At 42.9% G+C, this 27022-nt stretch overlaps 1 protein-coding gene across 38 annotated transcripts in view; it reads right to left on the bottom strand.

Annotated features, from left to right (window-relative positions):
- ENPP2 (ectonucleotide pyrophosphatase/phosphodiesterase 2) overlaps positions 1-27022 on the bottom strand; it is a 132413-nt gene that overhangs the window by 54445 nt on the left and 50946 nt on the right. For all 38 annotated transcript variants that reach the window (XM_081504848.1, XM_081504856.1, XM_081504850.1 and 35 more), the window contains 7 exons: positions 24905-25060; positions 17497-17622; positions 14150-14210; positions 11692-11789; positions 11404-11483; positions 10531-10650; positions 476-531 (listed from right to left, as the gene is read on the bottom strand). In XM_081504848.1, the coding sequence (XP_081360974.1) occupies positions 476-531; positions 10531-10650; positions 11404-11483; positions 11692-11789; positions 14150-14210; positions 17497-17622; positions 24905-25060 (697 nt within the window). The remainder of the gene's footprint in view (positions 1-475; positions 532-10530; positions 10651-11403; positions 11484-11691; positions 11790-14149; positions 14211-17496; positions 17623-24904; positions 25061-27022) is intronic.

Below are 27022 nucleotides of genomic sequence, written 5' to 3'. Positions count from 1 at the left end.
TTTCCAGTCTCTGGACTACTACATCAGCTGTTCGACAACCCGTTTGATTTTTAAAGTTATGAGCCAAAATAAATATAGAATGTTGTAATACATTTATAGAAAATGATAGCTCAAATCACAGCAATAAATAGTTTGAGAAATATACATTCCCTAGGTGCCAAGTTACCAAAAATCTACAAACAGGAACAGAAGAATCGAAAGGATGACTAGACGCAGAAGAGAAAAATCCCCCTTTCATTCTGTTAAGAAAAGAAGAGGGAAAAGAGAGATGAGGGGGGAAGAGAATCGAGATGGAAAAAGAGACAGAGAGAGGACCCCCCAAAGAATACCTGGAGGGCTCTCCTGAGTCAGAAAATACTCATTGGTCTATATTAACATTTACATTTAACTGAAATGAAATCAAATTGAATGACTGTTTCTTAAGCTGAATCATAATTGTAATTTTACAAACACTGACAAAATAAAGGTAACTTACACAGGCCAGAAGAACGTCCCAGCGTTCACCCCTTGCTTCGTGGCTGTAATCCATAGCTAATGAGGAAAATATAAGAGGCTTAGAACATGTTTTGACTTTTGGTCAAAGAAGAAAAAGGTTTTAAAATGTATTAGCTCAGACATCTTAAACTTTACCCATACCCTACCATAAATCTCCCAATATTTGCAACTTTTCTTTTTCACATCTGGAAGTCAGAATTATTCTTTCCATAAATGTTATTCAATACATTCTCTGCAAAAGCTTTCAAGCTCTGCTATGATTATAGTGGCTTTTAAAAAAAAAAACAAAACCCTTATTTCATCTCAAGAGTCTCTTCTGTACCTGTCCCTTCTCATCATTGTTTTGAACATTTCACTTATATGTGAGGATTCTGCTCATCAAAGGACCTCGAGTGACCACATGTTTCCTTGACTGTTGAAAGCCTACAGAGGAGAACCCCAGTTTGGCACACAGATGCCCAGATTGCGGGACCTAGCTTTGCCTTGTTTTATTTTCAAAGAGGTGAATGAAACGGGGGTTGGGGGAGGATTATTTTTTATTCTGGATTTCCGCTTGTACTTTTTACTTAGCCTTTTAGTAAATGGAATTTTAGGAGTGAGTTCCTGGGATAAGTTAGTTGACCCAAGCATGTCATTAAGTCTTCTAAAATATTCTTTTCAAGGACTTCCCTGGTGGTCCAGTGGTAAAGACTCTGCAATTCCACGGCAGGAGGCGTGGGTTTGACCCCTGGTCCAGGAACTAAGATCCCCCATACCCTGTGGTATGGCCAAAAATATGTAGATAAATAGAGTATATATATAATATATACAAATACGTATATATACATAGTATATGGGCTTCCCAGGTGGCGAAAGTGGTGAAGAACCCACCTGCCAATGCAGGGGACATAAAGATACAGGTTCCATCTCCGCATCAGGAAGATCCCCTGGAGAGGAGGGCATGGCTACCCACTCCAGTGTTCTTGCCTGGAGAATCCCATGGACAGAGGAGCCTGGGGCTTCAGTCCATAGGGTTGCAGAGTCAGACACAACTAAGTGACTTAGCACACATGTATACACAATATATGTCTATATATGTGTATATGTATATATTCTTTCTCAGAGAAGGCAATGGCAACCCACTCCAGTACTCGTGCCTGGAAAATCCCAAGGACAGAGGAGCCTGGTGGGCTGCGATCCATGGGTCACAAGAAGTCGGACACGACTGAGTGACTTCACTTTCACTCATTGGAAAAGGAAATGGCAACCCACTCCAGTGTTCTTGCCTGGAGAATCCCAGGGATGGGGGAGCCTGGTGGGCTGCCGTCTCTGGGGTCGCATAGAGTCGGACATGACTGAAGCAACTTAGCAGTAGCAGCAGCAGCATATTCTTTCTAGCTCATGCTGTGGGGCACAGAAGTTATGGTAGTTAAGAACCTGACCGTGAGGACCAGCTACTCAGATTTTATGCTTTGCCTCTGTCACTTACCAGCCATGTGATCCTCCAGTAAGTTATTTAAGGTCTCTACATTTTAAAATGTAGATAATATTACCTAGCACATAGGATTATTCTAAGCTGTAATGAATTAACATGTGTAAAGTCCTTAAAAACATTTGGTAAACACTGGGTCAATTTTCATCTTAATTATTATGCAATAATGGATATGAATATAATTGAGTTATTTCAGGACACTGAAAACAACTTAGGATGGCCTGTGTCCCACTGGACAGAAGTCTGTGAGAAGAAATCCCTTAGTTTTAGGAGGCAAACAGGAAAGAGAAGTGTGGCTTGGTTTTTCACAAGACCAAACAAAAACGGTCCAGGAATTGCAATCCCCCTCCTTTCTGGCTTCATCATCTCCACATTTTGACAGTGTTTTATTTACTCCAGTTAAAACTTCTGCTTTGGGGGGAAAGAGGCAATTTGGAGGTGCAGGGCATCCAGAAGTTTGGCCACGGTTTCAGGAAGGTCTGGAACACCTGGCCAAGGAGAATTATGCAAGGATTCCCAGGCCCCCAGGGAGCACTGCAGACCCCCAGCTCCCACAGCACAGCTGCTGCAGCTGGCGAAGGACGAGTGGGAGGCAGACACGCTCTCAGATTCCTGGAGGCCCGAGCTGCCAGCAGGCGTCATCAGCATGAAAGAAGGGACGTCCTCATCCCAGGGGGATGGACCAGAGAGGTCAGGACCTCAGACCGCGCTGAGCGCCACCCAGAGGTTTGGTCCGAAGTATCAGTCGGACATGACTTAGCGTGCACGCATGCATCTTCCACTTTACAGGTCAACTCCAGCAGTTCCAAGTATCCCCAGGCCAGTGAGGACTCGAGTGGGTCCTGGACTTTCATCCATCCTTGTGTCAGCGCCTCCACGAGCAAGAAGATGAACTCAAACTGAGTGCTTGACATCCTTGCAGGCGCCTCAAACCACCTCAGATTCCAGAGAGGTCCGTTTCTGATATTGTGCTCAGTCGTGTCCGACTCTTTGTGACCCCACGGACTATAGCCGCCAGGCTCCTCTGGGGTTGGTTGCTGTGCCTTCCTCCAAGGGATCTTCCTGGCCCAGGTATCGAACCCACGTCTCTTGTGTTTCCTACATTGGCAGGCAGATTCTTTACCACCAGTGCTATCTGGGAAGTCTTTTTTTCTTATATTAAGTGACCTTTTTGCATACTTATTTTCATTTCAGAGACATAAGTTTAATGCATCATAGTAAAGCAAATTCCTAGAAAATCTGTTGCCTTATTTCCAAGGAAGTTGTATTAAGCAATATTTGGTAGATGTGAAGTGTAAGATAAATCTGGGGTTTTCTAATGGAAAATTTTTTTTAAATACAGTTTTGTCAAGAGATGACCCTACACCTTCAGAAGCTATCTTGTGGGATACATGCTGAGGTTGGCATTATCTGAGCAACAGGAAGCTCTATGAGTAACTTTCAGCTTCCTAACCCTTGGGGGAAAGATCACCAAAGGAGTCTTTGCAATGGTATAAGGAACGGGCACTGGGAGGGATGACAGATATTAAGTGTGTGGAAATTATCCTGGTGGCAAAATCAGGACTGTTGGTTCTGTATACTTTTCTGTACTGAAAATTTTGGCAGTGACAACATCTCGGTAATTAGAGGAAAAAAAAATTAACCAATTGTGAAAAAACAAAAACCAACAATGTGAACTACAAAGAAATTAAAGGTAAAATTTTTTCTTTCTTTATTTCTTTCAAGAGAAGTGATTTCTCCCTGCTCCTGGTAAAAGTCATGCTGGCCATATTTTCTAAAAGAAAACTGGGAGCCTGACCAGAAAAGTGCAAAAAGTGAACAAATAAGAGAATACTTGAAATTTAAAGAAAAATTTTTTTTTAATCTCAAAGGAAAGAATCCTAGCAGTAATGAAGCTGGTCTGTCAAAGGTTTGGCAAACAGTATGAGACTGAATGCATAAAGTTTCTGAAGTTAAATCAGATCATGAGCAGCTATAAAAGTTCCTTTGCAAGTTATACGTATATATTATATTTCAGAACCCTGAAGTTAAATCTAGTAATTACAGAGGGAAAAAAGCGCAGTAAAATGTTGGTCCAAAGGAAGACACATGAAAAGGAGCCTCCTGGGCTATAAAAGAGGGGAAGAGTCACGAAATAGACATCATAAAACTAGTTCCTCACTAATTCAGAGAAGTGGAAATCATAATTTTTCATTTCCCATTGGGAATCTGAAAGTAATATACATTTCCTCAGAGATGAGTCAAACTACACAGCTTGAAAAAAAATTAGCCAAGAAGACACCCAGTTTGGCCTTCTCACCTTTAATCCGAGTATTTCTTCCTTTACTTTGCTTTATCTAGAGGCACAGTTTTCAACATTTGTGTCCTAGAGGCTACATTTTGAAAAGGGAATAAATGGGAATACAAATATTGTACCTTCTTGATATGTTATCAGGAATTAAAAATAAAACAAAAAAAAAGAAACCTTTTCCACTGGGACCAGCAGCATTTAAATGAAAAATCTAACCCTTTCTCAAATTCAGTAGAATATGCAGCTGTGGGAGAAGGGAAGGTATTTTCAAAAGGAAAATAAGCAAAAAAAAAACATTTTTGAAAACTATTAACTACTATTGTAGTCTTCCTAGTAGTTCTCTGCAGGTAAACTATTCTTTTGCATCCGAAGTGCAGAAGTAGAAGAAATGGAATTCTGAGGGCCCAGAGGAATGGCAGGGCCCTAGTATCAGCGGGAGTAAATCAGTCACTGAGATTCAGGAGTCAGAACAGGACCTCCCTGGCGGCCGGGTGATTAAGCATCCACCTGCCAATGGAGGAGATGCAGGTTCGATGGCTGGTCTGGGAAGATTCCACGTGCAGAGGCGCAACTATGCCCGGCACCGCGACTGCTGAGACCGAGAGGCTCGCTTTGCGAGGGAGGAGCTGCCCCCAGAGAAGCCAGGCACGGCCATGAAGCGCCACCACAGCCCACGGCCACGAGGGGGAGCCAGGCACAGAGGAAGCGCCACCACGGCTCACGGCCACGAGGGGGAGCCGGGCACAGAGGAAGCGCCACCACGGCTCACGGCCACGAGGGGGAGCCGGGCACAGAGGAAGCGCCACCACGGCCCACGGCCACGAGGGGGAGCCGGGCACGGCCATGAAGCGCCACCACGGCTCACGGCCACGAGGGGGGAGCCGGGCACAGAGGAAGCGCCACCACGGCTCACGGCCACGAGGGGGAGCCAGACACACAGGAAGCGCCACCACGGCTCACGGTCACGAGGGGGAGCCGGGCACAGAGGAAGCGCCACCAAGGCCCACAGCCATGAGGGGGAGCCGGGCACAGAGGAAGCGCCACCACGGCCCACGGCCACGAGGGGGAGCCGGACACACAGGAAGCGCCACCACGGCCCATGGCCACGAGGGGGAGCCGGGCACACAAGACCCCATGCAGTCAAAACCAAATGAAGCTTTTAAAAAAGAGTCAGAACCGACTAAAGACGTGAGGACCGGGGGGTGCCACCGCAGAGATCATGGACCAGTGTGGCTCCCTCCAGGGGATGAGGACCAGAGGAAGTGAGTGATGAGATTCAGGAGGAAGTCCAGACACCTTAGACGGAGGTGCAGAGCAAGCTCAGGCCTGGTAAACAGATGCCTAGATGAGTCAGGCTGCGGGTTGGGTCCTGAGAATAAACAGATAAATGATCAAGTCTCTGCCCTCAGGGGATCCATAGACAAAAGCAAATATTTGAATAATTTCAAATGATGTTGTCATAATCATGATAGAAATAATACAAAAACCCAAAACAGGGTCCCTGAGCTTATTAAGAGCCGAGGAAGCTTAGTGAAAGCTTCTTGGGAATGGATATTTCAAATGAAATTTTAAAGAGTGATGAGCATAGTAGGCAAGGGATCGGGGAGCAGGGTCTGTTCTGAGTACACGATGATACAGCAAAAGGAGAGCGGATACAGATTTATAGCGTGGATGGGAAACAAGCAACAGAATAAAGAAAAAGTAGCTTTCCTGGGAAAAAAAAAGTCACCTGTTAGCAAGATAATAAAGCAGAGAGGTAAGCAAAGACTAGCGCCATCAGGGTGATCCCTCGGCCTGGAAGTTTAGGACTATTCCAATGTCATTCTTCTCTTTGCTGTCTCTTTCTTGAACTTGCCATCTTTCTTGCATTCTTGAAAAAAAGTGAAAGTGTTAGTTCAGTCGTGTCCAACTCTTTGTGACCCCATGGACTGAATGAAGCCCACCAGTCTCCTCTGTCCATGGCATTTCCCAGGCAAGGATACTGGCGTGGGTAGCTGTGACCTTCTTCAGGGGATCTTCCCCACCCAGGGACAGAATCTGCATCTCCTACACTGCAGACAGATTCTTTACTGTCTGAGCCACCAGAGAAGCATCCTTATGCTACAGTAATTCATGAGGATGGTCTCAAGACCAACTCATTGCATTACCAATACTAGCCAAAAACCACTGTAGGCCCAGCAACTTGAGGAGTAATAAGAACACAACAAACTAGCAAGTAAAACAAAAAAGAAGCAGATTCACAGATATAAAGAACAAACTAGTGCTTGGACACCACTAAGGAGAGGGAGGGGGAAGGGGTACTATGAGGGTAGGGAGAAAAAGAGGGATTATGGGATTATATGAAATCACGTGTGTGAAACTTGTGAACACTGTAAAGCACTGTAGGATTTAAGGAATCTTGTTTTCAGTTTAAAAATTTTTTTTAATTAAAATAAAGGAATGCATCCTCTCCTCTTAGAAGTGCTTTCCTCCAGAAACTCTGGCTTCAGAGAACTTGTACAATGATGGGGGCTAACCTCATCTCTCAAATCTCCACACTTAGTGGGTCCCTTGAAGTCTCAATTACTCTCTGCTTCGCTGAGTCCAGCTTTAAACTGAACAGGGAATTTTCCCCACCAAGATATTTCAGTATTAGAAACAGCAGGATGAGAGCAGAGAGAGTTTTCAAAGAAACAAGCGCACTTACGGCGCTCCATTAAGAGTACGGAACATAATTTTGTAATGAGAAAAAAATAAATAGCTTCAAAACAATATAAAAAGGAATCCCATTATAATATATGTAGGCGAAATACAGGGTCTTACAGTGAATGGCAACGTTTAATAGTGCATTCTGAAGATTAACAAATGAAAAGCAGACTCAACTTTGCTGAAGTCTCTATATCAGGGTTTTAGTAATGAAATTAAAATATAGAAACTATTTTTGAAAGTTTCATGGTGTGATTCACATTATCAGATGGACACTGCAAGCACCTCATGGCATATATTAGATTTCAAACTAGAAATAGAGCAGTTCTTATTCCCCATTTAATCTGACGTACGCATTATTTGCCAAGTGCCTTTCATGGTTTAATTATTCAGTTAAAATAAGTTCAGTTTGATTTAATTGCCTAAGATTTTTATGAATATTTTCTCTACTCCAATTTTTTCACTGGTGAGTTCATGAAATACGTAAGCCTCAGAGAGGATGGTATAAATGCTTTGCAGTATTTATTAAGGCTCCTATTTTCTTACAGTATTTTTGGTTTCTTATACTGTAGTTTCTTATAGTTCCTGTCCATACAGTCTTCTTACGTGCCAGATTTCAATAAAACGTGTTTTTAAGTTATATCTAGTGTGCTCCTTGGAATGCTTTTGGTGGCCTCTTGTTCAAGAAGATAGACAGAAACACAAATCAGTTTCACGGCAAATCCTGGTCTGCACTAGGAAATCACTAAACTTAGTGAAATGTATCAACTTGGAGAGTTAGTGAGGAAACAACTGAACAGAATTAGAATGGAGACTTCACCTCACTGAGCAGGTTCACAGCTTTCCCTCTGCTCTGCTCCTGCAGAAGTTAGTGAACATTTAGTCTCATTTTCTGAGTCACACCAACCCAGAGGAAGCCTAATGTCCACACTGGATGGAAGTTGATCCAATCCGATAAAATGACTGTTCATCTCTACATCCTTTGTGGTTCTTCAACCAAGCTTGCTTCCACGACAAAATTAATATAAAAGACCAACTAGCCACAGCTTGACAGAACTCTAACTTCAGTCATTTTATTTATACCTAAAATGGTCCTCTATCATAAACTTTGTTTGGGAAATCCACCCTGGAAACAGATTTCACTTTGCTTACAACACAGTGCATCACAGACTCCTGGGAGTCCAGCCTGAATAAGGACAGCAGAGTCAGAGCCCCTAGGAGAAAGAAACACTACTACCGACGTACAAGAAGCCTTCCAACCCTTTTTAAAAATAAAAACCCTATTTAACCTTGCATACTGGCTTGTTATGCAATATGCATATTTTACCATCAGTTCACTTCAGTTCTGTTCAGTCGCTCAGTTGTGTCCGACTCTTTGCGACCCCATGAATCGCAGCACACCAGGCCTCCCTGTCCATCACCAACTCCCAGAGTTTACCCAAATCCATGTCCATCGAGTCGGTGATGCCATCCAGCCATCTCATCCTCTGTCGTCCCCTTATCCTCCTGCCCGCAATCCTTCCCAGCATCAGGGTCTTTTCCAGTGAGTCAACTCTTCGCATGAGGTGGCCAAAGTGTTGGAGTTTCAGCTTCAACATCAGTCCTTCCAATGAACACCCAGGACTGATCTCCTTTAGGATGGACTGGTTGGATCTCCTTGCAGTCCAAGGGACTCTCACGAGTCTTCTCCAACACTACAGTTCAAAAGCATCAATTCTGCGGCGCTCAGCTTTCTTCACAGTCCAACTCTCACATCCATACATGACCACTGGAAAAACCATAGCTTTGACTAGATGGACCTTTGTTGGCAAAGTAATGTCTCTGCTTTTTAATATGCTATCTAGGTTGGTCATAACTTTCCTTCCAAGGAGTAAGTGTCTTTTAATTTCATGGCTGCAGTCACCATCTGCAGTGATTTTGGAGCCCAAAAGAATAAGGTCTGACATTGTTTCTACTGTTTCCCCATCTATTTCCCATGAAGTGATGGGACCAGATGCCGTGATCTTAGTTTTCTGAATGCTTTACCATAGATGACTTTTACTCAAAGAAAATATTTTTTTTTTCTTACTTTACATTCTCCATTTAGCCCTTAGACTGCAGCAAACATCGCCAGGTGGGAGCTCCTTTCAGGATGGTGGACTCGTGAATGTGTGTGGACCCTGCCCACGCTTCCTGCCACAGCAGACGGCACGAAAGCCTCCGGGCCCTCTGTTCTGCCTCAGGCTCCCCCGTGGCCCTGGATGGAGCTGACCCGAGACGGAGCCATGTGCCACTCTTCCACACGCCTCTGATGGACTCTGTGTCCTGGGATGCATTCCTACAGGCATTCGGATCCTTCGACCCAGGGTCACGTGCGCTTAGTTCCCTTCTACACATTAAATGGCCCTGGATTTCGGTTGCTGCTTTGCTCACCTGTGGCCAACACACAGTCACAGGAAAAATTCTGTGTGGAAAGCCACCTACATCCCCTTGTACTTTCTGCCCAGCCTTTTGATCTGAAGTCAACAGGATGATTTCTTTCAAAGTATTAATTTGCTAGTCCAAAACCAAGGTAGATTCCACTTACTATATTTAACTCCCAAGATTTTTAAAAAATGGACTAAACAAATTCGTAAAATTACTGTGGGTTTCATTAAGCTATTTTATTTTATTTTTGCAGCAGGTTTCTCTGTTCTTGATCATATGGAGTTTGGGTTAAAATTCTGTGGCAGTCATGTCATTCACTTCTTTTTCTTTGTACCCACAAATCTTGTAAATCAATAAGATCTGACTATTCCTTCCCTGGTGGCTCAGAAGGTAGAGAATCCACCTGCAATGTGGGAGGCCTGGGTTCGATCTCTGGGTTGGAAAGATCCCCTGGAGGAGAGCACGGCATCCCACTCCAGTACTCCTGCCTGGAGAATCCCCATGAACAGAGGAGCCTGGCGGGCTACAGTCCATGGGGTCGCAAAGAGTAGGACACGACGGAGCAACTCAGCACAGCACAGCACATTCCTTCTTCAAAATATTTCTGAAAGTCACCGCTATGTCACCATTGCTATCACCATCATCCTAATGAAGACCCTCATCATGTCACACTTTCATAATCATAACCTCCTGTACCCACAGACAGACACACAGACACACAAATGTACGTAATACATATACACACAGAGGTACGTAAATATACATACATGCACATATGGGGCTTCCCTGGTGGCTTAGCAGTAAAGAATCCACCTACAATTCAAAGACACGGGTTCTTCCCAGGTTGGAAAGATCCCCTGGAGAAGGGCATGGTAACCCACTCCAGAATTCTTGCCTGGGAAACTCTATGGACAGAGGAGCCCGGTGGGCTACAGTCCATGGGGTCGAAAAGAGTAGGACACAACTTAGCGACTAAACAGTTAACAACAATATGCATATACATATCATATGCATATATATTGGGTACAAACATACAAACACACACACACACACACATATACAATACCAAAACACAGAAACACTGCCAAGTATGAAGAAATTAAATGCATCTTTTTCACAGATAACAAATTTGGAAATGAAGAGTTTCAATACACAGAGAAACACACATAAATGCAAAACTCACCGGTTGACCTCCCCACCACCTATGGTTAAATTTCTCTCGCCCTCGAAGATTGAAATGTGCATCAAATACAGGATCATACATGGAATTGCCAACAATTCCATGTGATTCTGGATACAGCCCCTTTGTGGAAAAGCAAATTTACTGTCAAAATAATCCACATGTAATAATAGCTCTATCATAAATTTTATCATAGAAGGTTTTATAATAATATGTAATTTCCAATTTTATATGATATATATAAATTTACATGTCTGTCAGAGGAAACATGACTATTATCTATACATTAGTTGTAAGCCATTGTGAAACTTGACATGATTATAAGAAATTTAACATTGAAGTTTTTTTTAACTGTTACAATAAGATGACAATTTTTATTACAATAATTAACCTATAAATTGAAATTTACTTATGTGCCTCCAAAGAAGCTTCTATTTCTAAATACATTATTCCTTTTTCTTTGGTTCATTTCTACTCCAAGGCAAAAATAAATAAATAAATAAATAAATAATCTTTTTTAAAGAAGAAACTGAGGCAGAATTTGGGAGCATCTGAAAATTAAAACATAGCAGCTCCAAAGTCAATGCTTTTATTTGAAAACTCAGAAACTAAAGAATAGATCCTGTGGTATTTGAGAGGTTGAATGTATTCAGACAGAATTGCACATGAAAAAAAAAAAAAGGTTTTAAAGTTGCAATGAAGTTCAGTCATCGACAAAGTTGTAAAAGACATCTACTATGAACAACTGATACAGGTGAGATGAAAAACAGAAAGATTTTCTCTGAACACTAAGGAACATGTTTTTAAAATTTCCCTTTAAGTCGTTTCAGGATGAAATCAGCCCCTTGAATCGACACCATTTGAAAGAATACTTACAGTGGCCAAAGTGTATAAGTTAGGGAAAGTCTTTGTCGGGTACACAGGCCTCATGTAGGGGGAGTGAGTACCACAAGACCCTGCAGACAGAATTCAGGTATTAGAGCGAGAGAAACACAGGGCCACTCCCCAGGGAGACCCGTTCTACCAACGATCAAAGACGCGGGCTATCTTCACTCCTGAACTTCAGATAGGAAGCCATGTGCCCGTGCCTCTCAGAACCGAGAGCTGAGGGTTACTGGGCGGGTCGCAGATCACAGATAAGAACACAGGACAAGAATGACTTACTCAGCTTTTCGATGTTGGGCATGACCTTGCTGCCTTTCTTCATGTACGATGCGCGGAAACCATCCACAGAGAAGATGATCAGTGGAGGGCGAACAAACCTTGAACGGTAACACGTTAAATGTTAGAAAAATAACATCACAGAGTTTGCATTATGCCTAGTCCTTCTCAGCAGTTGGAACTGAGAATTTCTAAAGCAAAACTTCAGTGAGGATATCTGTACGAGCCTGGATTTTCAGCCACCTAACATTTGTGGCAACTTAAGTGCAGAGTTCAATGACCAGGGAAGGAGCTGGACTCCAGATTTCCCTCCACGTGCTCTCTCCACGGCTGCCTCTTGCATTGCAAACAAGGTTTTTCACAATGTAAAGAGCTATTATATTGATTTTCTGGGGATATGATTCTCCCATTTGCTACCTGGAAAATTCCTATTCGTTCTTTAAAATCCAGCTCAAGATTTCCTCTTTCATAGTAATTGTTGATGCTTCAGAATTCCTTTAAGATAATAATTAATACCTCTTTCATATTAATGTATATCACTTTATATATATTAATTATATAATAAATACATATTGAATTAATAAATGCATATTATATTTTAATATATTACTTTATATTATAATGCTATATTAACATGTTTATCTTCTTCATTAGTTTCAAAGCACAGTTGGTATCTTATTCATCTTCCTATTTTATGGACCTATTGTAGGGCTTCAATAAATATCAAATACAGAAGGAAGGGAGGAAGGAAAATGAAATTAATAAGCAGTAGCAATCTTATCACTAGACTAAACACTTACCAAAAATTCTAAGTTTAATTACAAAATGATTGTGAAAATAATTAAAACTGTTGAAGATCTCTAAAACTTAATCAAGAACTAGACTATCCATCTAATCAGGGCAGGATTGATGAACTAGGCTCTTTGTTACAATCTAAAGTTCCAGTTGTTCGATCAAATCTGAGAATGCTAAACTTTGTGGAAAACTGTTTCTAATGGTTTGCAGACTACTCCTCAAGCACAAGCTTGCATTTATTTGAAGCCACACGACAAACGACTCTGACTCTTGCGACCTCATGGACCGTAGCCCACCAGGTTCCTCTTTCCATGGGATTCTCCAGGCAAGAACACTGGAGTGGGTTGCCGTTTCCTTCTCCAGGGGATCTTCCCCACACAGGGATTAAACCCTTGTCTCCTGTGTCTCCTGCATTGCAGGCAAATACTTTTACTACTGAGCCACATGGGAAGCCCATATTTTAAATGAGTCACATACCAAGCACTTAGAATAATTCTGTATGAGTTCATCACTATCATTACGATTATCATTTAATGATTTTACCACTTAGACTGCTTTCTCTTCCAAAAATACTCGAACACATTTTAAATATTCAGACACTACTGTCATCCCATTCTAATAGCCCAAAGACGTTCAAGTAGCTCATGAACGTTAAAAAGGAGACAAAAATAAAAATATCTAAATTCTTGGATTTTGTGTCCCAGGGTGTGTTGCCTAAAACAAAAAGATGTCCAATCAAACACATTCATGGAAACACATTTGTAGAACATCTTATTTTCTGCCAGGCATTTTAAGGGTCCGTGAATTTGCAAGTTTCCTGGAAGGCGTCATAAGTGCCTTATGCTGGTCCCATTTGAGCTGTGGGGTGTCACTAGGTCTGGCTGGATCCCAGCAGACCGGCGCAGCAGTAGTTTGCCGACTTTCTGCAGCATCTGGCAGGCATTACCATCTTGGATAATATTTTTGAGATGTTCTGGAGTCCTCCCTCCAGCCACCCCACTCACACCACCGCCGCCACCACCAAAAAAAAAGCAAAAAGAGCACTCAGGGAAAAAACACAGAAAAACACATCACTGCCAGAAATGTTTCTCTTCCTCTTCAGTATTATTCAGATCTACTTTCTAGAATCTTCAGCAGAGGTGAGATATAGAGGATATTGTTTCCAATATGTGCAGAGGCGATAGAGGAGAAATTTTTTTCAAACATTTTATTTTTTAAAATTTTTATTGAGTTCTAATTTACATCTCATACAATTCACTTGTTTTACTTGTACGATTCAATGATTTTTGGTATTTTTACAGAGTTGTGTAACAATCACTACAGACACAGAGTTGGTTTTTTGTTTTTTGTTTTTGTTACACCATTTGGCATGTGAGAGTTCCCAGACCAGGGACCGAACCCGCACCCCTACGTTGGGTGCCTGAAGGTCTTAACCACAGGACTGCCAGGGAAGTCCCAGTAGAAGAAAAATTAAAAAAAAAAAAAAATCCCCCTTCAAGATGTACATTCCAGCCTCTGACTGGGAAATTACACAGAAGTACTCATAAATTTGCCCATGTAAGAGGATTTCAGTTTTACATTGTTTTAAACCTTTTACCCATTCATAGCTTGTGATAGTTTATCAACACATATATAAAATGACATAATATTCATAAAATGCACTCACCCTGCAGGACATTCTGGGGTCTTTATTTCCTCACACTCATCATCTACCCAATGAGACTCTCCTGTAAGGAAAAATGGGTAGACTCTTGGGTGAATCAAATTATAAATGTCATCCGGAGCATTGAAAAGTATAATTGCAGGACCTGTGTCCTGTTAAGATACTTGTTGTTTATGGAACACCATCTAAAAAGAACTTCGGAAATAAAGTCTAGAGTCTGTTTTGGTTTTACTAAACTACACCCATACGTGATGAGAAAGCCTAGATTTAATAACCCCAAGTGGTGTTTATTTGAGCATTCCGTGACTAAATGGCTTGTAGATAAAAGCATCAGTGGCGTCAGGAAACAAAATTCCATGTTTGTTTCCCTCCAGAAATAAACTGTTTGGTCATTAGATGGAACATTTTTTCCTATGCCACCAAACAACTCAAAGCCATATAAAACATGCTGCTGCTGCTGCTGTTGCTAAGTCGCTTCAGTCGTGTCCGACTCTGTGCGACCCCACAGATGGCAGCCCACCAGGCTCCCCCGTCCCTGGGACTCTCCAGGCAAGAATACTGGAGTGGGTTGCCATGTCCTTCTCCAATGCATGAAAGTGAAAAGTGAAAGTGAAGTCACTCAGTCTTAGCGACTCTTAGCGACCCCGTGGACTGCAGCCCACCAGGCTCCTCCATCCATGGTATTTTCCAGGCAAGAGTTCTGGAGTGGGTTGCCATTGCCTTCTCTGAGAAAACATGATACAACTTCCCTTTAGCTGGGGAAAAAGGTTTAGACTACTTGGAGATGACAGATGGAAGACGGCCATAGAGAGGCTTTTCACCAATGGTATGTGTGCAACCCTCGCACTAAGGAATCTAAACCAATGCCATCTTTCATTTTTATGTTCCAGCAAGAGCTGAGAGCATAAACCTATGCCATTCTTGAGTCACTGCATCTAGAGAAGGAACTTGTGGACACGGGGTGGGGTTTGAGGAGGGGAGATGAATCGAGGGAGCCGCCTTAGCGTGTTCACACCTCCGCGTGTGAAATACTAGCTGGTGGGAAGCGGCTGCAGAGGACAGGAGCTCAGCTCAGAGCTCCGAGGCAACCTGGGGGCGGGAGGGGTGGGCGGGAGGCTCGAGGTGGAGGGGACGCATGTGCACACACAGCTGACTGACGCAGCCGCATAGAGACCAGCACAGCCCAGTAAGGCAATTATACTGCAACTGAAAATGCATCCATTCATTCAAACCTAAAAGAAAGAATAGAGACTGAAAAAGAGCTTAGATTGAAAAAATGAAGCTTACTTTGGAGAAAATGAAAATGATCAAAAACCACGTGCTTTAAACTGTCCTAAAACAAACAAAAGCATATGTCTGAAATGTTAACACTTGTGACCAACAAGACTTTGAAGAAATCGCTCCCAAGTAAAGAGCGTTGGAAATCTCCCTGGTCAGTACGAATCTAACTAGTGACCACTATGTAAGTGCCATGCTCCTTAAAACGGAGAAGCCCCAGCGCACATGTGATGACCCAGGGCCCACACAGGAGCCACAGGGAAGTCCCACAACTAGAATCTGAAGCCGGCAAAAACCAGTGTTTCACAATTCAATGGCCAGTGATACCTGGAACTTTATTTGCTCTTCTAATAGCCTTTGTGGAATATTGGTACTTTTACTAGGGAAATAAAAGGGAAAAGAAAAGAAAATTCTCAACCAATTTTATGTTTTATCAACAGCTACAACCATCATTTGGGTAGGAGAAATTTTCAAGGTCAGCATTCAGGTAGGATGTGTTGCTGTAACTAAACACTATGTATATTTCAGAACTGATCTGCTCTTCCCCTAAAATATTTGAACAGAAACTCTACATAAATGTTCCATGTCACAGCTAGGAAAGAGTCTTAATTTAAACACTAAAAAGTGACCTGCAAACTTTACACAAAGATCCTGAGATCCTTTCATTAACTTCGCTAAGTGGTTGCCAGGGTGACAAACTCCTTAAAGTCAGAAAGGGCATTTTTTTACACATTTAGCAGTCCATTGACGAGTATTTACCATTGGAATAAAACTATCATGTTCGACAGTCCACCTCACCAAGTCAGCACGCACACATACACGGCTTTGAGGTGTAATGAGAGCCACTGTTGAGGTCCCCCTCCTCTTCAGCAGCAGTGCTCCCATGCCTGGGCCCTCCCGATGGCTCTAGAGGCGAAGAGCCTGCTGCCAATGCAGGAGACATCAGAGACGTGGGTTCAATCCCCAGATGGGGAAGACCCCCTGGAGGAGGGCATGGCCACCCATGCCAGGATTCCTGCCTGGAGAATCCCATGGACGGAGGAGCCTGGTGGGCTACAGTCCAGAGAGTCGCACAGAGTCGGACACGACTGAGCGACTTACGCGCTCGTACTCCCATCCCGAGGCTGGTGCTGGCGCTGAGGCTCACAGCTGACAGCCGGTGGCCACAGAGCTGCGCCCCCAGCTTCAAACATAAGAGCTCTGAGGCTCCGCCTCCAGAGCCCAAGGAAGGCACAGCCAGGGGACCCGTGCCCTGAGCCACATCCTTGCTTCCCTTCTCCTCCCCACACCCCTGCTCCCTCAGACGGTTCTACTGCCGAGACCTTCCCAGAGAATTCCCTGGACAGCACTCCCATCTCAGGCTCTGCTTCAAGGAAACCTGACCAAGATAGGAACTCTTCTAGAAATCTCTTCATGACTCAGTCCAGTTCAGTTCAGTCACTCAGTTGAGTCAGACTCTTTGCGACCCCCATGAACTGCAGCACGCCAGGTCTCCCTGTCCATCACCAACTCCCAGAGTCCACCCAAATCCATGTCCATCAAGTCAGTGATGCCATCCAACCATCTCATCCTCTTTCATCCCCTTCTCCTCCTGCCCCCAATCTTTCTCAGCATCAGGGTCTTTTCAAATGAGTCAGCTCTTCGCATCACGTGGCCAGAGTATTGGAGTTTCAGCTTCAACATCAGTCCTTACAATGAACACTCAGGACTGATCTCCTTTAGGATGGACTGGTTGGATCTCCTTGCAGTCCAAGGGATTCTCAAGAGTCTTCTCCAACACCACAGTTCAAAGGCAATTCTTCAGTGCTCAGCTTTCTTTACTGTCCAACTCTCACATCCATACATGACTATGGGTCCCTAATTATGGAATTTGGGATAATTTCCTTGTTATTTCAGATCGGCAAAATGCAGACCAGCCAAACTGGGAAAGAAGCCTGAGAAATGAAAAAGCACAACTCACCCCCACCTCCCAAGCCCATATCCAAGGTGTCACAGCCACAACAGCCAAGGTCTCCTGGAACGTCTCCAGTCTTCCCTCTTTCAAAGTGTACGCCAACAGAGGAAGCACGTACCTTTGCAAACCACCTGGTAGTTGGTGCAGCAGTCTCCGCCGGCCAGGCAGTCCTCTGAGCAGTGACAGGCATGGTCTTCATTTCTGACTTCTCCGCATCTGTCCTTGGTACACTCCCAGCCGCCAGCTGAAATCGGCACAACAGAACACTTTTCACTGCTTCGCACAAACCAAATAAAAGAGGCCACAATTGCTTACAACGTCTGCCAAGAAAAAGAGCTAACGTCCCACATCATTTAATCTGCTTGTGAAATTAGAGCTGGCCTGAGGCCTAAATGATATTTGGCATACTTAGAAATAGGATGGATTTTTAGTTTTTCAAATCAGAGTACAAAGTCCGATGGCATTGGTCTCCTTTGGTAAAATGGAACCTTAACCACTTGTGAACTGTCCTAAAAGACCAACAAAATGTATGGTGTATACATTTGTGATAGAGATATTGATATTTGTGATAGGGTTTGTGATAGAGATATTGTCCCAGGTGGCACGAGTGGTCACGAACCTGCCTGCCAATGCAGGAGATGTAAGAGAAATGGGTGTGATCCTGGGTCGGGAAGATCCCCTGGAGGAAGGCATGGCAACCCAGTCCAGTATTCTGGCCTGGAGAATCCCAGCACAGTGGGGCCTGGCAGGTTACAGTCCATGGAGTCGCACAGAGTCAGACACGACTGAAGCAACTTAGCATGCACATACCATTGTAGACACAGTTGGCCATAGCTGGGCTCTTTTATTTTTCAAAGTAGTTTTACTTAAACCTTAATCGGCTTGATTTAAATACAAATGATAGTGCAACTAAATGGCCTCTAGCGGATATAAGATGCACCAGCGGTTAAAGTTACATGAAGAGTGTGTATGTGTTAGTTGCTCAGTTGTGTCCGACACTTTGCGACTCCATGGACTGTAGCCCACCAGGCTCCTCTGTCCACGGGATTCTCCAGGCAGGAATACTGGAGTGGGTTGCCACACCCTCCTCCAGGGGATCTTTCTGACCCAGGGATTGAACCTAGGTTTACTGCATTGCAGGCAAACTCTTTACCACCTGAGCCACCAGGGAAGCCGTGAAGAGTATAAAGCTATACTAAAAACACTCACAGTTCTGAGTGTAGACCAAACTGTGGCCCTGCTTACAATTACAGGTCAGAATACCTATTTTCAAGGGGGTCAGTTGCTGGGTTACAGATTTCCATCTGAGCATACTCGATGGGGAGCTCACAACTCAATTCCACCAGGAAAATATCTTCAGAAAAGTAATATCTTCGTTTTAAAGAGAGTGCTGGGCTTCACATGTGCCTTTTCTTCCCCTGGACTGTGAGCTCCGTGGCAGGGAAAGTCCCATCTCTCCTTTCACCACTGTAACTCTAGCACCTGAGCGTGTGCCTAGCCCAAGCCAGTGTCCATGAACATCAGTTAAATCTAATTCAGAATTACCGCGAAAATAAAATACAGCTCTTTAAATTTACGGCTGCTGTACTGAGAAACTTCATAGCTAATTCATTTATTCAAAAAATACATCTACTATGTTTTCCGTGGTCTAGGTTCCGGGGAGTAGTGAAGAACAAGGAAGACAAGGTCCTGTCTTCATGGACCTTACAGTCCAGTTGGGAAAACAGACCATAACCAAGTCATTAGCCAATGAGATCATTTCAGCTTGTGGTAAATGCTATGAAGCAAATTAACACAGAGAGTGACGGGGTGGGCTGGGTCTAGTTGACTTAGAATGGTCAAGAAAGGCTTCTCTGAGCTAAAGGACACTTCAGATCTTCATTTCTTAAAACATGTCATAAGTGAGAAGCAAAAATTTTAGAAAGCAATGCTGCTCCTTAGCAATATTCTACCAAGAGATACAATTGCTATGTGAATAATTAGATAAAAAGATATTAGTTGCCATATAGAAAATCACACAACTACTGTTTAATTGGTGATGGACAGGGAGGCCTGGCATGCTGAGGTTAATGGGGTCGCAAAGAGTCAGACATGACTGAGCGACTGAACTGACTGACTGACTGACTGTTGAATTTCCATATTTTACAATTATTCTTGCATCCTGATTCCATTCTCTGATATTGTTTATAACTCCTGTTTCCACTGCCTTCTCTTTCCAAGCAGATTAAATGCTTGGAATTCTTTTACCCAGGATCTTCTATTCGCAATGGTTAGCAATTTTCCAAGGTTATATTGATGGACAGAGGTCATGTGAGGGTTTTTTTTCAATTCAAAGATAATTCTTCCAACCAAAACACTTTTTTAAAATTTGTTACTTTTGCCGTATAATCTTTTAAGTTGATATGTTGTAGTTTCAGTTTTCTTTATTCAGTTCAAGAAATTTTCTTTCCTTTTTGGCCACCTGGCATCTTAGTTCTCCAGCCAGGGGTCAGACTCAGTGGCCCCCACTCTGGACACAGAGTCACACCACTGGACCACCAGGGACATCCCCAACAAATATATATTTTTATTTCTCCCCTAGTTCCGTAAGAGGTTGTCCCTGGTAAAGAATCCTCCTGCTAATCCAGGAGCCGCATGTTTGACCCCTGGGTCAAGAAGATCCCCTGAGGTGGGCATGGCAACTCATTCTATATTTTTGCCTGGGAAATCCCATGGACAGAGGAGCCTGGCGGGCTACCATCCATGAGTTGTAAAGAGTCAGACACAACTTAGCGACTAAACAAGCTCCATATGAAAATCCCTTTACTTGCAAAAGAGCATCACTATTAACAGGCTAGATATATTGAGGCATTACTAACTTTGCATAATAGTGAAATTTTTAAAAATTTAGTGAACCTCAAGCAAGGTATAATTCTGTATAATTTTAAAAGCAACTATAAGAATAAACATAAAAATATTTAACCTTATTGGATAATAATAAAGTTATCTATTATATCAGAAAAAAAATTTTATAAATGAGAACATACTGAAAAAGGAGTGCTGAAAGGGCCTCTGCCCTTTGAGAGAAATATAAACTTTGAGGTGCATAATTATGTTATATTTATTTACATATAAGAAATGCATATATACTTTGATCTCCAAATCCCATTCCTCAGAATTTATCTCAAGGAAAATAGACAAAAGTATGAATATGCATGAACAATACTGTGAACATTGTTCACAGTAGCAAGAATTAGGGAAACATAAATGCTGATCAGTCACTCAATGAGGTAGGTTGCATCTGTTCAATGGAATATGGTTGTAGGCATTCAAAAGGATGATGTATATAAAGGTGCATAAATATAGATACACCCTCACACAGGCATAAACGTACACAAGTGTAAATACATACACACATACATTTTAAATGGCCTGATGCTGGGAAAAGGCTGAGGGCAAGAGAAGGGGACGACAGAGGATGAGATGGCTGGATGGCATCACCGACTCAATGGACATGAGTTTGAATAAACTCTGGGAGTTGGTGATGGACAGGGAGGCCTGGCGTGCTGCATGCAGTTCATGGGGTCACAAAGAGTCGGACACAACTTAGCAACTGTACAACAAATACATTCTAAACACATAACACAGTCTGAGTTTGCACTGAAATACTGACTGTGCTTATCTCTGAGTAGTATCTCAGAGATCTGTTTTCTCCTACAACCTTTTGTTATTATTTTATATTTGATTCTTCCACATTTGGCCTAAGGTATCTTTGTACACAGGGACATAAACTACTTGAAAGTGTTATTCTAGTCTATACTTATTAAACTTGGAAAGAAAGGCATGAGCTACATTCAGAGAGAGCTAAGCTAGAGTCAGAAGATCCATTCAAGTTTAGAAGCAGCTCTAAGATCAGGAATCGGGATGGCTGGGATGATGTGTCAAGGAAAAGATACTCAAAGTGGAGAGGAAATATAGAGCATTCGTTAGTTCTTCAGTGCCAAGTAAACACAGACCACTGGTTTGAAATAATATTTTGAAGCCAAAAACTCTGCTGGAACATCTGTTCCATCCCTATATTCAGTTTACAAGGTTCTCAGCATTTCAGTTTACAAACCCACAATAAAGAAAGCTGGGAGAAGTTCCAAAGGAAAGAGGAAAGGAGCAACAACAAAAAACTATGGCCAAACATTGGGAAAATGTATTACGCAAAAAAATAAATAAATAAACAACCTAATAACACTCTCCTTCTTTTGAGGAGGGAGGAAACAAACAAATCTGAACGAGTAAGGAGTTGACATAGGTTTTCATATAAATCAGGTGCTATTTCTTTAGTAAAGGAGAATAATATATCTGTTTCTAATATTGTGATTAGAAAAGTCAGACTAATGTTAATGATAATATGAGCTAGATTTTTGAAATAATCATCTAACCATAAAAGTCTAAAAGCAGGTAATAATTTATCAAGAGAGCTGTGGAATCTCTGTATCTAATGGTCTTAATACAATGGACTATTACTCAGCCATAAAAAAGGAGGGCTTCCCTGGCAGCTCAGACAGTAAAGAATCTGACTATAATTCAGGAGACTTGGGTTCAATCCCTGGGTCAAGACAGTCCCCTGAAGAAGGAAATGGCAACCCACTCCAGTATTCTTGCCTGGAGAATCCCATGGACAGAAGAGCCTGTCGAGCCACAGTCCATAGGATCACAGAGTCAGACAAAGACTGAGCAACCAACACTTATACTTATAAAAAAGAACAAAATTACGTCATTTGTAGAGATGTGGATGGACCCAGAGACTCTCATATAGAGTCAAGTAAGTCAGAAAGAGAAAAACATATATCATATATTAATACATATATGTAGAATCTATTAAAATTATATAGATGATTTTATTTGCAAAGCAGAAATAGAGACACAGACGTAGAGAACAAAAGCATGGACACCAAGGTGAGGGGTAACAGGGGGAGTGGTATGAGTTGGGAGACTGGGATTGACCTATGCACTGCTGATACTGTGAATAAAATAGATAATTAATAGGGACCTACTGTAGAGCTCAGGGAGCCCCACTCAGCGCTCGGTGCTGACCTAAATGGGAGGGAAATAAAAAGGGGAGATACATACATACATATCGTTGCTTTACTTTGCCGTGCAGGAGAAACTAACACAGCAAAGTAAAGCAACCATTGCTGTTGTTCAGTCGCTCAGTCGTGTCTTTGCGGTCCCACGGGCTGCAGCCTGCCAGGTTCCTCTGTCTTCCTCCGTCTCCCGGAGTTTGCTCAAATTCACGTCCAAAGAGTCGGTGATGCCATCTAATTATCTCATCCTCTGGTCAGGAAGCAACAGTTAGAACTGGACATGGAACCACAGACTGGTTCCAAATAGGAAAAGGAGTGCATCAAGGCAGTATATTGTCACCCTGCTTATTTAACTTATATGCAGAGTACATTATGAGAAACGCTGGGCTGGAGGAAGCACAGGCTGGAATCAAGATTGCCAGGAGAAATATCAATAACCTCAGATATGCATATGACACCACCCTTATGGCAGAAAGCGAAGAAGAACTAAAGAGCCTCTTGATGAAAGTGAAAGAGAGTGAAAAAGTTGCCTTAAAGCTCAACATTCAGAAAACTAAGATCATGGCATCTGGTCCCATCACCTCATGGGAAATAGATGGGGAAACAGTGGAAACAGTATCAGACTTTATTTTGGGGGCTCCAAAATCACTGCTGATGGTGATTGCAGCCATGAAATTAAAAGACGCTTACTCCTTGGAAGGAAGGTTATGGCCAACCTAGATAGCATATTGAAAAGCAGAGACACTACTCTGCCAACAAAGGTCCGTCTAGTCAAGGCTATGGTTTTTCCAGTGGTCATGTATGGATGTGAGAGTTGGACGGTGAAGAAGGCTGAGTGCCAAAGAATTGATGCTTTTGAACTGTGGTGTTGGAGAAGACTCTTGAGAATCCCTTGGACTGCAAGGAGATCCAACCAGTCTATCCTAAAAGAGATCAATTCTGGGTGTTCATTGGAAGGACTGATGTTGAAGCTGAAACTCCAATACTTTGGCCACCTCATGCGAAGAGTTGACTCATTGGAAAAGACCCTGATGCTGGGAAGGATTGGGAGTAGGAGGAGAAGGGGACGACAGAGGATGAGATGGTTGGATAGCATCACCAACTTGATGGACATGGGTTTGGGTGGACTCCAGGAGTTGGTGATGGACAGGGAGGCCTAGCGTGCTGTGATTCATGGGGTCGCAAAGAGTGGGACATGACTGAGCGACTGAACTGAAATGAACTGCCATTCATTTCTCCTTTTGCCGTCAGTCTTTCCCAGCATCAGGGTCTTTTCCAATGAGTTGACTCTTCACATCAGGTGGCCAAAGTATTGGAGTTTCAGCTTCAGCATCAGTCCTTCCAATGAATATTTAGGACTGATCTCCTTTAGGATGGACTGGTTTGTTCTCCTTGCTGTCCAAGGGACTCTCAAGAATCTTCTCCAACACCACAGTTCAAAAACATCAATTCTTTGGCGCTCAGCCTTCTTTATGGTTCAACTCTCACATCCATACATGACTACTGCAAAAACTATAGCTTTGACTATACGGACCTTTGTCAGCAAAGTGATGTCTCTGCTTTTTAATACACTATCTAGGTTTTTCATAGCTTTATTTCCAAGGAGCAAGCATCTTTTAATTTCATGGCTGTAGTGATTTTGGAGCCCAAGAAAATAAAATCTGTCACTGCTTCCACTTTTTCCAAAAATTAATTTTTTTACAAAATGACCTTAAGAGCAGGGTTGCTTGTCACCTTTCCCAGAGAGTCTGAACATGATGTTGCCCAGAGGAATGGTGGATAATTTACAAGGTGACTGCAAAGTCCCACCTAAAGTGCTAGACTTCGGAAATACAGCAGGTAGAATGAGTCCCCAAGGGTGATTTTCTCGACTAACGCATGTTCAGAGACCTGTATATTCCAGAGAAGAAAGGTAAGCAAAGGTCAGGAACATGTAGAGGAAGGTTTCAGAGCTGCCTTGAGCATGCAACCCCAAGAAGAACTCCATAATGATTCCGGACGTCCACCGAGAAGAAGCAGTGACACCAGAGTAGACCCCGAGTCACCGTCCGACAAGATGAAACGAAGCGAATGTCAGAGAGTGAGCAGGCGAGCAAAAATAACACAGTTAGAACAGACCCCAGAAAAGAGCCCAGCACTTTAGAACACGCCAATTTTCAGTCCAGGTATCCTAGCAGCGAATGCGGGACAGCAAGAGATCATAAAGAAGAGAGAAAAAATAACTGGTCATAAATATCCCAAACTAGTAATGACGACTGCAGCTGTGAAGAATGCCCTTTGGGCTGAGTCTTGTGTGGACACGACAGTCACACAGGGTGTGCTCGTAACACAGCTGACAGTGAGTCCAGAAACCAAACTAAATCCCCCAGTCTGGTTTGTCGAAAGCAGGGCGGCAACGCCAGGTTGCTCAACAGCAGGGGGTCGTTAAGCCAGCTAACCAAGACTAGAGAGGATTCAAAAGTTACACACCTGTCTTCAAGCAGAGCTCATCAAAGTCAAGGCAGCAGCTACTATAGCTCTTACACAAGTTGTCACATCGACAATCAGGGGGTCCAGCCTCTTGAAGCTCAAAGCATCTGCCCTTGCAAGATCCGGAGATGTTGATCGAGGGGGAGTCTGATAACACTGCAAGAGACAAGAGACAGGGCAATGGGGTTAGGGAACAGCTCATGTCACTAGGGAGCGTCCCGGGTGGCTCAGACAGGAAAGAATCCGCCTGCAATGCAGGAGACCTGGGTTCCATCCCTGGTTTGGGACGATCCCCTGAAGAAGGGAAAGGCTACCCACTCCAGTATTCTGGCCTGGAGAATTCCATGGACAGAGGAGCCTGGAAGGCTACGGTCCATGGGGTCACAGAGAGTTGCACGACTGAGCGACTTTCATGGCATGTCACTCTGGCAGGAGGGCCCTGAGCAGAAGACCACGGTGATGCAGGCAGACTCGAGCTGAGCAGCCTGGCTCCATCTCCTGCTGGCTGTGAACCTCAGCAGGTCCTCTGCGCCAGTGTCCTCATCTGTAGAGCGGGGAGACCAATAAAAGCAACCAGAGGCTATCATGAGAATTAAATGAGATACTGACTAAGGCATCAGCCATATAGAAAGTAACGAAATGTTGGCTACTGGTTTTACTACTATTTGCACTGATTATTACTACAAACCTGAGTCTCTGTGGATGTTGTGATGCCAACAGGGAACTGTACTTTGAAGTCTACGCTCGGAAGTGTTCATTCCCCTGTTCAAAACCCACAGCTTTTGTAAGGAATGTGCATGCACGCTCAGGGGCTCAGCCATATCCAACTCTTGGCGACCCATGGCCTGTAACCCGCCAGTTTCCTCTGTCCAAGGGATTTTCCAGGCAAGAATACTGGAACGGGTTGCCATTTCCTCCCCCAGGGGATCTTCCTGATCCAGGAATCGAACCTGTGTTTCTTGCATCTCCTGCATTGGCAGGCAGGATTCTTTACAACTGCAACAGGAAAATTGAGCCTAAATGTTCTGAGAACAGTCTGAACAGATAGGGTTGAAATAAAATAGTTTTAAGATCTCTTCCAGCCGTAAAATCTACAAATGTAACTAGAGTTATACAAACATAAACTCTACAATCTTGGAGAAAGAAAGGATTAATCAAGGAGTGAAAAAAAATTAATCAGTAGGTAGTGCTAGGATAACAGGTTGGCTGGAAAAATTAAGCAGGATCCTCATCCTAGCTTACAAAGCAAGTCAGATCTGCACAGATTAGTATGGAAAGAGCTACAAAATGGATAAACATGTTTTTTTTAAACAGCAAAGCATGGTAAACTATTCACGTCGACCCAGGGATCGAACCCAGGTCTCCTGAATTGAAGGCATATTCTTTACCATCTGAGCCACCATGGAAGCCCTGGTGGTAAATGTATATATTATATTTTCCGTTAGAAACAGAGGTAGAGAAAGGAATAAAGATAAACATAAAATAAAATCAGAGGCCAGACCTAGAGATGAGAGAGTGGGTGGGAACAGAAGCATTGAGACAGGTACCAAAGTGAATCTGGAGGAGGACATGGCAACCCACTCCGGTATTCCTGCCTGGGAAACCCCGTGGACAGAGGGGCCTGGCGGGCTACAGTCCCTGGGGTCACAAGAGTCGGACACGACTGAGCACACAGCACACGCCAATGTGAATAACACTTTTTTTCACTGTAAAAAATTCTTTACAGAAATTATATTTGGAGAAATGAGAAAGACAAAAAGCAAGGAAACTTCTTACTTTTCTGCAATTTGAAACTTCTGTTTTACAAATGTCTTTTTGTTTTTTTGATGGTTTGCTTGCTTACTTCTCCCCGTCATGTATATATATAACATATTCCTATATGTGTGTAAGTAGACATACATGTGAATTTATGTGCATAAAGGATATATTATACAATATATAAATATCCTACAAATTTTATTTATAATATGTTATTTTAGTTCCTTGTTTATGTTTATGAATTTTCCATTTTTTTATAATCTGAATCCATTACTTGTAAAATCAAGAATACACCAGAGGCAGGGAGAGCACAGATATTTAATGACATTTCTAGGTTCACCAAAGCCGTTTATCTGAACA

Source organism: Giraffa tippelskirchi, chromosome 6, assembly GCF_054371585.1.
Source record: "Giraffa tippelskirchi isolate mGirTip1 chromosome 6, T2T-mGirTip1v1.2.pri, whole genome shotgun sequence".
Taxonomy (NCBI): Eukaryota; Metazoa; Chordata; class Mammalia; order Artiodactyla; family Giraffidae; genus Giraffa; species Giraffa tippelskirchi.
This window is presented reverse-complemented; position numbering and strand designations above follow the sequence as displayed.